The sequence below is a fragment of the Mastigoproctus giganteus genome, chromosome 10 (genome assembly GCF_048544385.1).
Source record: "Mastigoproctus giganteus isolate SK-2022 chromosome 10, ASM4854438v1, whole genome shotgun sequence".
NCBI classification, from domain to species: Eukaryota; Metazoa; Arthropoda; class Arachnida; order Uropygi; family Thelyphonidae; genus Mastigoproctus; species Mastigoproctus giganteus.
The window spans coordinates 217,123,727-217,136,269 of record NC_143584.1 but is presented as its reverse complement, the minus strand read 5'-3'; the positions used below and the strand labels follow the sequence as shown (position 1 = coordinate 217,136,269).

General features: G+C 39.1%; 1 protein-coding gene across 1 annotated transcript in view; it reads right to left on the bottom strand.

Annotated features, from left to right (window-relative positions):
- The window catches only part of LOC150079916 (AP-2 complex subunit alpha-like), a 260,057-nt gene that overhangs the window by 145,307 nt on the left and 102,207 nt on the right, over positions 1 to 12,543 (bottom strand). Inside the window, exon 11 of the mRNA XM_090383347.1 lies at positions 2,610 to 2,706. Within this exon, the coding sequence (XP_090239473.1) occupies positions 2,610 to 2,706 (97 nt within the window). The remainder of the gene's footprint in view (positions 1 to 2,609; positions 2,707 to 12,543) is intronic.

Sequence of the window (12,543 nt, the reverse complement as noted above, 5' to 3'; positions counted from 1 at the left end):
TTCTCGAGACGACGTCCAGTCTCTCCAAAGTAGCAGCTCGTGCAGTCACGGCAAGAGATGCGATAGACCACACCACTCTGTAGAAGGGTGGGGACAGGTGTTTTTATGTTGGAAAGGAGAGAACGCAGTTTCTTGCCTGGGAGTTGGATGCACTTTACCCCATGCGATCTTAGGATTCTACCGATCTGCTGTGACAGGTTGGGGTAGTATGGGATGAATGCCCTCGTGGAAGACTCGTCACTGTTGGCGTTGCTGTTGGTCGTCACGTTGTCGCGTGCTTGTAGATCACATCTGTTAAGGACATCGATGGGGTAGCCACACCTCGTAAGGTCTACTTTGACTCTGGTGATCTCTTTGCGCCTTTCATCTGCAGAGCTGGAGTGTGTCCAGGCGCGAGTTAGCAAGGTTCGGGCGGTTGAGAGGAGGTGGCCCCGTGTGTGTGCTGACTGGAAGTTGGTAAATTGGCCAGCACACATAGGCTTACGATAAACTGTCGTCTTCAAGCATGTGTCTTCGCGCCGGACAAGTGTATCTAGGTATGGTATAGAGTTGTTCGACTCCAGCTCAATCGTGAATTTTATGAAGGGCGACAGTGAGTTGAGGTGGGTTAGGAGTCGCTGACCTGAGTCTCTAGGGATCACTACGAACACATCGTCTACGTAGCGACTCCAAAAGGCGATGTGATCCGGTGCGTGTGTAAACGCACGTCCCTCTAACTCCTCCATCACGATGTTTGCTGTGACCGAGCTGACAGGGGAACCCATGGATGTGCCATGTATCTGCTGGTAGATTGAACCATTAAACATGATTGCACCCCCTGTTAAGCACAGTCTGAGGGCGGCGGAAATGTCATCAGGTGTCAGCTTAGTTCTGTCGCTGAGGGTTCCATCATTATCCAAGAGTTGTTTTGCACAAGAGATGGCAAGTTCCACAGGGATGGAGGTAAAGAGTGATACGACATCGAACGGTGCCATGACTTGATCTTGCGAGATTCTCCTCTAGTTGGCAAGACCACCTACACCGTCTCCAACAGTGTTGAGTTCATAGAAAGGATCCGCACTATTTCCATCTCGCAAGATCAAGTCATGGCATCGTTCGATGTCGTATCACTCTTTACCTCCATCCCTGTGGAACTTGCCATCTCTTGCGCAAAACAACTCTTGGATAATGATGGAACCCTCAGTGACAGAACTAAGCTGACACCTGATGACATTTCCGCCGCCCTCAGACTGTGCTTAACAGGGGGTGCAATCATGTTTAATGGTTCAATCTACCAGCAGATACATGGCACAGCCATGGGTTCCCCTGTCAGCTCGGTCACAGCAAACATCGTGATGGAGGAGTTAGAGGGACGTGCGTTTACACACGCACCGGATCACATCGCCTTTTGGAGTCGCTACGTAGACGATGTGTTCGTAGTGATCCCTAGAGACTCAGGTCAGCGACTCCTAACCCACCTCAACTCACTGTCGCCCTTCATAAAATTCACGATTGAGCTGGAGTCGAACAACTCTATACCATACCTAGATACACTTGTCCGGCGCGAAGACACATGCTTGAAGACGACAGTTTATCGTAAGCCTATGTGTGCTGGCCAATTTACCAACTTCCAGTCAGCACACACACGGGGCCACCTCCTCTCAACCGCCCGAACCTTGCTAACTCGCGCCTGGACACACTCCAGCTCTGCAGATGAAAGGCGCAAAGAGATCACCAGAGTCAAAGTAGACCTTACGAGGTGTGGCTACCCCATCGATGTCCTTAACAGATGTGATCTACAAGCACGCGACAACGTGACGACCAACAGCAACGCCAACAGTGACGAGTCTTCCACGAGGGCATTCATCCCATACTACCCCAACCTGTCACAGCAGATCGGTAGAATCCTAAGATCGCATGGGGTAAAGTGCATCCAACTCCCAGGCAAGAAACTGCGTTCTCTCCTTTCCAACATAAAAACACCTGTCCCCACCCTTCTACAGAGTGGTGTGGTCTATCGCATCTCTTGCCGTGACTGCACGAGCTGCTACTTTGGAGAGACTGGAAGTCGTCTCGAGAAACGCCTCTCAGAACATAAAAGGGCGATCCGTTTGGCGGATGTAGAACACTCAGCTATTGCCGAGCATGTCTGGACAACCCACCACGACATCGACCCACACCGCGATGTCGTGGTTGTAGACAAGTCCCACCATTACCTAAGGCGCACCCGGTTGGAATCGTTAAGTATAAAATGCTCGGATACCTCGTTGAACAGGAACAGTGGTTGTCAACTTAACCCCATCACAGAAGCAGTAATTCTGTCCATAGACAAACGCTGGCCACGTCTCCACCATACGTCACAGCCACAAACATCAACAAACAATTAACCACGTGCCTCACACACCATCCTGGCAGTGCATCTCTATTCTAACTGCCATTCAAAGTATTTTAATCTGATGAAGGCTGCCACCCAGCCGAAAGCTAATTCATTTATCATAGTTTTAATGCTCTGTGTAACAAAAATAAAATAAATTATGAATCCAGAGCACGCAGGCGTGTTTTATTATGAAAATATATAGAAACAAATTAGGCTATATATATATATATATATATATATATGCAAAACCTACCTTCAATGCATTAACAACGGTTTCCTGATGTTTCTTTACAGCTTCGTGAGAAAACTCAGATGTTGCTAACAAACACATACTTTCTAATGCTAAATACCTAAAAAAAAAGAGAAATTAATATATATTTTAAATAAAATATCCACAAAAATAATTTACTAACATGTTTAAAAAAAATAAAAATAACTAAAGTAATGCCTACTGGCTGTCTGGAAAAATGAGTATTAAAGTTAGTCTGCCAGGAATCAAAAATATCTGAGGTAAAAAAATAAATAAATATATGTTCAAAGGTGGGAAATACTATATGATACCATCATGATGGCTACATCACATTATCCAGAGGTAGTTTTCTGAAGAAAATGTTACAGAAGACTTGAGCAAGACAGTAGGAACAAGTTAATTACATGATACTGTACCCATATATAAAAAGGGAAATAAAGCTGAAAACTGAAATTCAGGGAATTTCAAAGGTCATACTGAAGTTGGAACAAGTTAATTACATGACACTACTCTGAATTTATTTTTACACACACACACACACACACACACACACACACACACACACACACACACACACACACACACACACACACACACAATAAAAGATATCAGTGAAGAGAAAACGGTTAAAATGAGGGACATTTTGGACAATTATTATTGAGAAAGAAAAGTTCAAGAAAAACATCACAAATGGAAAGACTGAGTATACAAGAAAGCAGAACTGAAGTGCAGAAAGTTGGTTTAAAAATTCCATCATGATGGCTATATCAAATTATCCAGAAGTAACTTTCTGAAGAAAATGTTAAAGACTGGAGCAAGACACTAACTGTACCCATATATAAAAAAACAGGGAAATAAAACTGAAAACTGATGTTTTCAAGGAATTTCATTCCGTGACCACGCCATAATAATGGATAAGACAATCCCACACAGACTGGACATAACCCTTGTGGACAAGATGGAAAAAGGCTACCTATCTGATTGACATAGCAGTGCCAAACACTAGCAATGTCCAGAAAACCCACGAGGAAAAAAATTAGGAAATACACGAACCTGAGACAGGAGGAAGTTAAAATCAATGCAAGTACAGTAAACCCCCGCTATTCGTGGGGGTTACGTTCCTGAGAAATGTCATGAATACCAAAAACGTGAATACTGAGTTATGGCTCCCATAGTAATAAAGGAGTTCCGTTCCAAAGTATGAAATATAAGAAAAATTAGTCTAAAATTTTGTATATGTATGTATTATATGTACCTTCATAATATGACTATGTACATAGACAGTACATAGTGAAATGCAAGCACATGGCATCGAAATGAAAATAAGAAACAATTTAATATTAAATGTAATATTTATTAGAAATTTCAAACCAGCGCCTTTGCTAGCAAAAAAACTTATCCCGCCAGTGCTATCACCAGTTTCGCTAAAGTGTTGATAAAGGAGTTTTGCCTTTTCACGAATGATGAGTGAACTTAACGGAATTTTATTTTGAGTTAGGTCTTCTATCCACAGATTTAAAGCTTTTTCTAATTTAACATCACGAGTTACAGAGCAAATTTTTGAAGCAATTAGCGTGTTTTCATGGACACTACGCCGGATTTTTTCTTCCGATTTTTTTGATTGATCGTACCGTTGACTCATTGATTTTACGTTTTGCCACTGAGGAGACACTTTCACCATTAGAAATTTTGTCTAATAACTCAATTTTATTCGCTAATGTCATCACCTTTGATATTTTCACATTTCCCTTGTTATTCGTAGCCATATTTTTGTACGGGTTAGAAAGAACTTGTCCACAATAAAGTCACTTTCTTCCGTTAACACTCTCGAAAAAGTCTGTTTTACACTGCAAAACGGGATTTATCACTTTTGTAAGCATATCAATTTATAAATTGATAAAATTATTCAATTTATAAGCATATAAATTAAAAGCAAACGACAAAACCTTCCATGGCAAGCGCATAACACATACCGAACAAGGATTAGCGAGAAATATCCACGCTCGCGATTTTGTCACAACTGAGCACTGTTTTTGACCGTGAAAGATAATTTTAGTCACTCCCATGTTTTTTTATGGTGGAAAATGTTCACGGCGCTTTAAAATTCACATTTTTTTAGGTTTCATTTTATATTAAATCAGCAATCGCGAATACAGATACTGCGAATAGCAAGGGTTTACTGTATCTCAGATTTAAATGTACAGGCAACCCCCCCATGTAACACAGTACTTCTACACCATGGTTTTGCTCTAACATGATTCATAAATCGCGGCAATCCTCCCAAAACACGGTACCTATATAACAAGGTTTTGCTCTAACACAGATAGAGAATTGTGGCAAACCTCTCATAACACGGTATTTTTGAGCTTTTGTGTGAAGAAAACCCTGCTATTATTATGTTGGATGTAATTTTTCAATATTTTCATTCTTTTTTGTGAATCCCTGCTGTTGACTCACTAGTCATTACACAAAAAAAGGGGGGGGGGGAATCCCCATATGCTTGTTTGAGACAATAAAAATTGACTTTTAAGGTTTTTGTAAGATTATTTTGGTTTTTACTTGATCGTTTATAAATTTTTCTGGGTATGTATGACTAAACTTTATTCTTAAGAACCACATTGGAATAATTTCTTTCTTTACAGGAACCTAACTACCGTGTTATACAAGGGTTACCTGCACTATTAAATATAACCTTTGGGAAAAACATTAGTTTTTTTTTTTGTTCAGTCAAGTTTTAGGCTAAACAAGTTATATTAGGTTTAGGTTATGTTATGCCAGGATGAAATATCCGAATTATAGAAAAGTATGGGAATGCAAGAAGGATCTGTTTGATACAAGTAGAAATCTGCCATTTTAAAATTTTAATAAAATTTTAAATGGCAAACTTTGTTCCGGCATCAAGAACAATCTTTTAAGGGTATAAAGAGTTTGTACAGGAAAGGAGGATTAAAGGGAGCACTGGAAAAGCATTTAAGGTTAAACCTGGAGTAAAGCAGGAAGCAATTTTATTATTTTTTTTTTTAGAGTTTCATAAACCATTAATTGATCATTGTTATAAGTAAATATCATTGTACTGTTAAATACAGTACAACGACAGGCTAAACATTGTGCATCATTACAAGTGGAAGCTGTGAAATTCAAGCTCCAAGAAATAAGTTTTTTGCCATTTACTTGATTGTCATATATTCTATACGTAGTTTTATAGACCAAGTTACGCTTATTTTTATTTCTTAATTTAGATAAACATTTTGTAGGTTACTACTTAATATACGTAAAACCATTGCTTCATTCGAATCTTGCCACCATTGTTATAGTATAGAGTGAGTGGTAGGGAATTCAAATTTTTAATTGTTGTAAATAGGTAGCTCTAACATAACACTAGATAGCATCATACATATCACTGCATTTAGCAATTTATTAGATAATGAAGTTTTGATAATTGATTAAACTTATTAATTTTCATTGTACAGTCTGTCCTCGTATAGCACGATAGTTGTGTTCCTAGAAACCCTCGTGCAATGCAAAATCGTGCAATATAAACAACAGGCCCTATGGGAAAAGTGGGGTTAGGTGCCGACCACCCAAGATTGAACACACATTTGGAACCAAAACATTACCAAACACAATAAATAATCGGGTAATTTTAATCGTTATAAAATACTTACGTATTTTATAACAATTAAAATTACCCGATTATTTATTGTGTTTGGTAATGTTTTGGTTCCAAATGTGTGTTCATTTTAATTGTTATAAAATACTTACGTATTTTATAACAATTAAAATACGTAATAAAAATATAATATATTTTTTTATTATAATAAATAATAAATATTTTTTATTATTTATTATATTATAATAAAGTATTTTTAGTATTTTTTAATACTAAAAAAGTATTTTTTACAAATAAAATACGTATTTTATTCGTAAAAAATTTATTATATTAAATAAAATAGTCGTAATAAAATACGTATTTTATAATATGTAAGTATAAATTATAATATGTAAGTCGTAATAAAATGCTTACGTATTTAATTACGACTATTTTTTTTTTTTTTTTTTTTTTTGATTTGGTAGTTGTTGGCGCATCGGCTTCTGTGGCCATATTGCACCTCCCAAGGTTTTTTGCAGTACTTTGATCCAAGCCCGAGGCGGGAATCGAACCCGCGACCTTTGGGTTGCCGGGCAGGTACTTTACCCACTCGGCTAGCCCGGTCGGCAATTACGACTATTACGTAATAAAATATTGCTAACGCTTTTGCTTCTATCGTAAGCAAACTTGTTTTTTGTTCGATTTTCTATCCAAACAGATGACAGCCGTTCCATCTCTTCCAATTCTTGTGTCTTAATCTAATGGATTTTAATTACACTTTGAGTTGTTCCCGCTATGAAAGTTGTTTTTATTTTCTCCGCATTCTTTGCAATTCTCGGCGTTGCCTCATTTAGGTCTGTAGTACGTGCAATATCACATGGTCTTTGATTTCGCTGAAAGCGTTTCACAATTTCATATTTTTTTCTCTATCGACAGAGGCGGACTGGCCATAAGCCTTACCCGGGAAATCCCGGTGGGCCGGAGGCCGGTGTGATTTTGGCCATAAACCGTAGTATGAGGCCACTATAAATTTTCCCGGGTAAGAATTTGACTCAGTCTGCCTCTGTTTATCAATATTGCTTTTTTCTCTCTCTCTCTCTCTCTCTCTGAATCTGCAGTGTGTTCGCTAGGACGCTTCCTTTTCACACCTTTTAAGTATTTTACTAATTTTTAGGGAATAAAGTGCAATTACAAAACGAGGAGGCACGCTTAAACATAAACAAAGCTGCGGGCGTATAGCAACTGAATAAACAACACCGTAAAGGCCGAGATACACTATTAACACCCCACATTTAACTAAAGCACATTTCTGGGGGTTACTACCATAAAACAATAAAAACAATTTCCAGTTTCGTTTCTGCTACTGGAATCTGTTATAAACTGGTAGTAAACTCCATCTAATTGCATTTGCGATTATATCGATAGCTGGAATTGTGTTGGTTTTTACGTTATTATGGTGAAATGTGTTTCCCCTTCACTGATATAAAACACAAATACATTTTCAGAATCTTCTTCATTCCTATCGTGTTGCATTCGGTTGGGGTGATTCCGCGTTTGACTGCCATTTCTTGTAAACACAAAGGCGAATCGTGCATAAGCGAATTCGGTTTGTGTTATATAAGATAATGTTCCCCTATTTATAAATCGTGTATGATCGAATTTGTGTAATGTAAACACGTGTTATACGAGGACCGACTGTATTCAATCAGATATCATGCCTCAGACTACAGCAACAAAGCAACAGACACAAATTAGCAGTAGTGCTGTGGCTCGGGGGGCAGTTCTCCAACGCATTACAGCCTCAAACAATGTGTGGCTTGTGAAATGTTTCCTGCTCTTTCTGGAACAGGACATGACCTAGCCAAGGAAGATGCCTTTGTGTGTTCTATGTGCAGAGAGTGTCAAGAAATTAGCCACCAACTCAGTGTTCTGATGGGTGCCTATGAGAGTTTGATGAAGAGATGGGTAGATGCTGTCAAAGGTATTAAAGTTGGAGACCCATCAAGCTCTCAGCTGCCCAACTCAATATCAGAGCTCCTTCGTGTGCATCAGGCTACACAGCAGCAATACCAAAGACAGAATGCAGTGGTCTCTCGGGAGATAGTTATTGTCAGCGACTCCACTGTCAGGGAGACTGGCAATATATTATGTAAAAAGGACAGGCAGAATAAGACCAGGGTATGATGTCTGGGGTGGGGCAAAATTTGATGATATTGTAGAGCAGACATCTTTTAAGGGCACAAATAGTAGAGGCATATGATGCAATAAAGCAAGCTTATACAGCATCAGCCAAAAAAAAAAAAAAAAACGTTTCCTATTTCACGTATCCATTTTTTTTTTTTTTTTATGTGCTATAGAGGCAGTGTTAGGTGGGTCGGAAAACTACTAGCTTGTGGGGATTCACAGAATAAAAGATTACATTAACAGTAGCAGAGATGAAAGTAATTCTTGCACTGCATCTATTGGAATGGAAGGTGGTGTGATGCAGTTTTCAGGGACTGATGAGAGTCGTCAGGAAACAAATAAATACATGACTGGCATTAAGCTAAGTATAAGAACAGGTGCGTGTATACTTGCATATACACCAAAGCTAGGAGTAGAATAAATAAATTTGATGAATTTGAAGTGCTGGCCAAGACATCAAAGGCGGGCATTGTTGGGATATCAAAGACGTGGTGTCACACAGATATAAGCAGTGCAGAATTGGAATTTGGGGAGTACAAAGTGTATAGAAAGGATATACAGGGTAGGAAGGAAGGAGAGGTTATGCTATTAGTTAAGAAACACAAAATCTAAGGAAGTGCATCCAGTTGACATAGATGGTCAGTGCAATGTTCAGTCATTTTGGTGTGACATAAGCACAGGAAAAGCAAAAATAAGGGTAGGAGTGTTATAGGCCTAATGACTCCGATGAGTGCAAAGAACAACTCTACAGAGAAATAGAGTGGGCCAGTAAATCCGATTAGCAATAGTAGAGGCATATGATGCAATAAAGCAAGCTTATACAGCATCAGCCAAAAAAAAAAAAAAAAAAAAAAAAAAAAAAAAAAGTTTCCTATTTCACGTATCCATTTTTTTTTTTTTTTTTTTTATGTAACCCCCAAACACGAGAGGTATTAGAACCTATATTACTTAGTACCGTGCTTGGGCTGGAGGTTGAAAAGATGAAAGATATTTGTTGATATTGGACTTGAACTTTTCAGGAAAAGTAATTTTCTGAATAAATTTCTGTAATTTTCTGAAACTGTAATTTTCAGGAAATACAAAGGAAGGTTGTTCTACAAAATGGCAGTTGAATGAATAAACAAGGAAGATGAAAAGTTGGTCCTGTGAGTTTGAAGTTGGACAGTAAATGAATGTTGGCTGGTGTCTGCACGTGTTCGGACTGTTTTGAAAGAGAGAGCAGGAATTACATAAGCCAATTCAGAACAGTGCCCATGGAAATATCTGTAGAAGAGGTATGCAGCAGAAACAGTACATCTATGAGACAGCGAGTGGAGAGACTGTTAGAGATGAGCCATTAATTAACCTAACTGCCCTCTTCTGAATGGAATCAAGAAGCCTGAGAGAGGTTTTGGGGGCACAACCCCAGATGTGGGAACAATATTCCTTGGTAGGGCAGATTTGCGATTTGTACAGAGTGAACAGCTGTTTGGAAGAGAAGTAAAGGCAAGAGTGAAAGAGAAAACAATGTTTTTTAGATGCAGAGGAAGCAATGTTTGTAATGTGTTTCTGCCAATAGAGATTAGAAGTCAGGGTAATCTCCAAAAGAGATATATCATTTTGCCTAGAAATCAGAGTGTCACCAAAGATAAGCATAGAATCAGAAGAAACCTTTCTGCAAGACATAAGACAAGCTGAGTTTTAGAAGGATTGAAATCAACGAAGTCATCTTTGCCCCACTGGAGAAATACCTGAAGATCCGCATTTAAGGAACTGGTAGCAGATTTTCAGGAAGTTGAAGCTGATTGAGCAGGGCAAGGTTTCTCAAAATGGAAAGTGGAATGCAATGTGCTATCATCAGCATAACTATGTATAGGATTTCCAATCAATGGAAGGTCATTAATATACAAAAGGAAAAGAGTGGGGGAAAGAACTGAACCATGGGGGACACCGGCAATTAGTGGAGATGTTAGAAGACAGAGAGCCATCTACCATCACCCTCAGTGAAGGATCAGAGAGAAAACTAGATAACCAATTATAAAAAAACAGATGCCAAATCATAAGATGAAATTTTGTTTAGAAGACCTTTATGACAAACATGATCGAAACCTTTCAGATATCAAGAGCAACTACTTGTGTTTCACCGAACCTTTCCATTGAATTAGTCCATAACAGGGTAACATAAGCCAGAATATCACCAGTGGATTGACATTGACGGAATCCATACTGGCAATCGTTGATCAGACAAAAGATTTCTAGGTAGTTTAAGAGTTGGCAGTTAATGGATTTCTCCATTACTTTAGAAAGAGTAGAAGTAATTGCAATGGGACGATAACTGGATGGGAGGGATTTGTCACCCTTTTTAGGAACTGGCTGGAAAAGAGAATTTCCAAGCAGAAGGAAAGACACCTCTGGAATAAGAAAGTGAAAAAAGGTGGCAAAGAATAGGAGTAAGTTCAGGAGCACAGATTTGGAGAACAAGTGGAGAAATACCATCAGGATCTGGAGCTTTCTTAGCATCAAGATTCATCAAAATCCTTTTGACATCCTTTTGACAGAAGACCACAGGAGGCATTGAATGGAGCATGTTGGGAATGGAGGGAGGTGTTTTACCAAGATCATTAATACATGATTTCGAAGAAAAATGAGATGCTAGCAGGTCAGGTTTATCCTTGGCTGAAGGAACAAGAGAACCATGTAGTTTTGACAGAGGTGGGAGCAGAGATGGGCAAATGTTGCAGCCAATAGCTTTGGCAAGAGATCAGAATGCTCGGCTACCATTAGGGCAAGAAGCAAGTTTTCTACTCTTAGCCTGTTCAAACTCTAGTTTCGACTGATTAATAACTGCTTTACAATTGTTGCGAGCTTTGGTGTAGGCAGAAAATGAAACTGAAGAATTAGAAACAAGCCAATTACGATATGCAACATTCTTCTCTTGAACAGCCTAAGCACATTTATTGGAAAACCAAGGTTTAGATAAAGGATGAGATTTTAAAGAGGAGTGTGGGATAAAGGATTCCATTCCTGCAAGAATAATTTCACTGACACGATCTGAGCAAACGTTGACATCAGAAGTTTTGAAACAGTAATCCGACCAAGCAAAAGAAGAAAAGAAATCTCGCAGGTCATCCCATTTTGCATTCTTGTAATGCCAAACAACACAAGGTTGGGAATAGCCATGAGATAAAGGCTCCACTGGAGAAGAGACAATCACCAAGTTGTGATCTGAAGTGCTTAAAGGACCTCTCACTTCAACCGTATACTTAGATGTTTGTTTGTTTGTTATTTGGTTTTTAGGAGCATTAGCAACTAAGGCCATATTGCTCTGGGTATATGCGGTAGTCATTCCCTCACCTTTCCGCATCTTCCGTATTTGGTGGGCACGGGCTCGAACCCCGGTCTAATCAAGGAGCATGTATTACGCACTGCTGCTCCTGCTCACCTGGCTACGGAGGCGCCGTATACTTAGAATGGTTGTTTTTGAGAAAAAGATCAAGCATGTTGGCACTCTGATTAGGATTGTCCGGTATTCTTGTAGGTAAATGAACAATCTGTGCAAGGTCATTAGTAACTGCAAAAGCCTCAGCATCTCGACCAGCTGGGTCGGTGTGATTAGAAAACGGAAGCCAGCTGGAGTTGTGAACATTAAAATCACCAAGGAAAGTTGGACTGGAGAGAGTCAAGTTGCAAAGAGAGGAAGTCAAAGAGCTCCAAGTGATTAGTGGAGTTGGGAGAACGGTAGAGACAACAGATAAATTTGACACAATGAAGTAGAGAGACTTTAAGCCAGAGAAGATCAAAGAAAAGAGATTCCAAATTACCAAGTCTCTGACAGGGAATATCAGAATGGACATAAGTGCAAGTACCACCTTTGAGGCGAAAGGAATCATACAGTGAATAATTTGGGCATCTGAGATGAGCAGTATTTGAATCAACCGATAACTGAGATTCTTTCAGAAAAAGTACATGGGGTTTGGCAGACTGCAAGTGGAAATGGTCATCGCTGAGATTAGAATTGAGACCACATATATTTGTGAAATGAATTAGGAAGTGCTTGGGAGGTTTAGATCTTTTTGCAGATAAGCTTGCTATATTAGTTTGACAATTCATGGTGTATTCAATAGTAAAAAAACGTGGGTGGGACATGCTGTATGAAATAATGAAATTTTTGGATATGGCGTACAC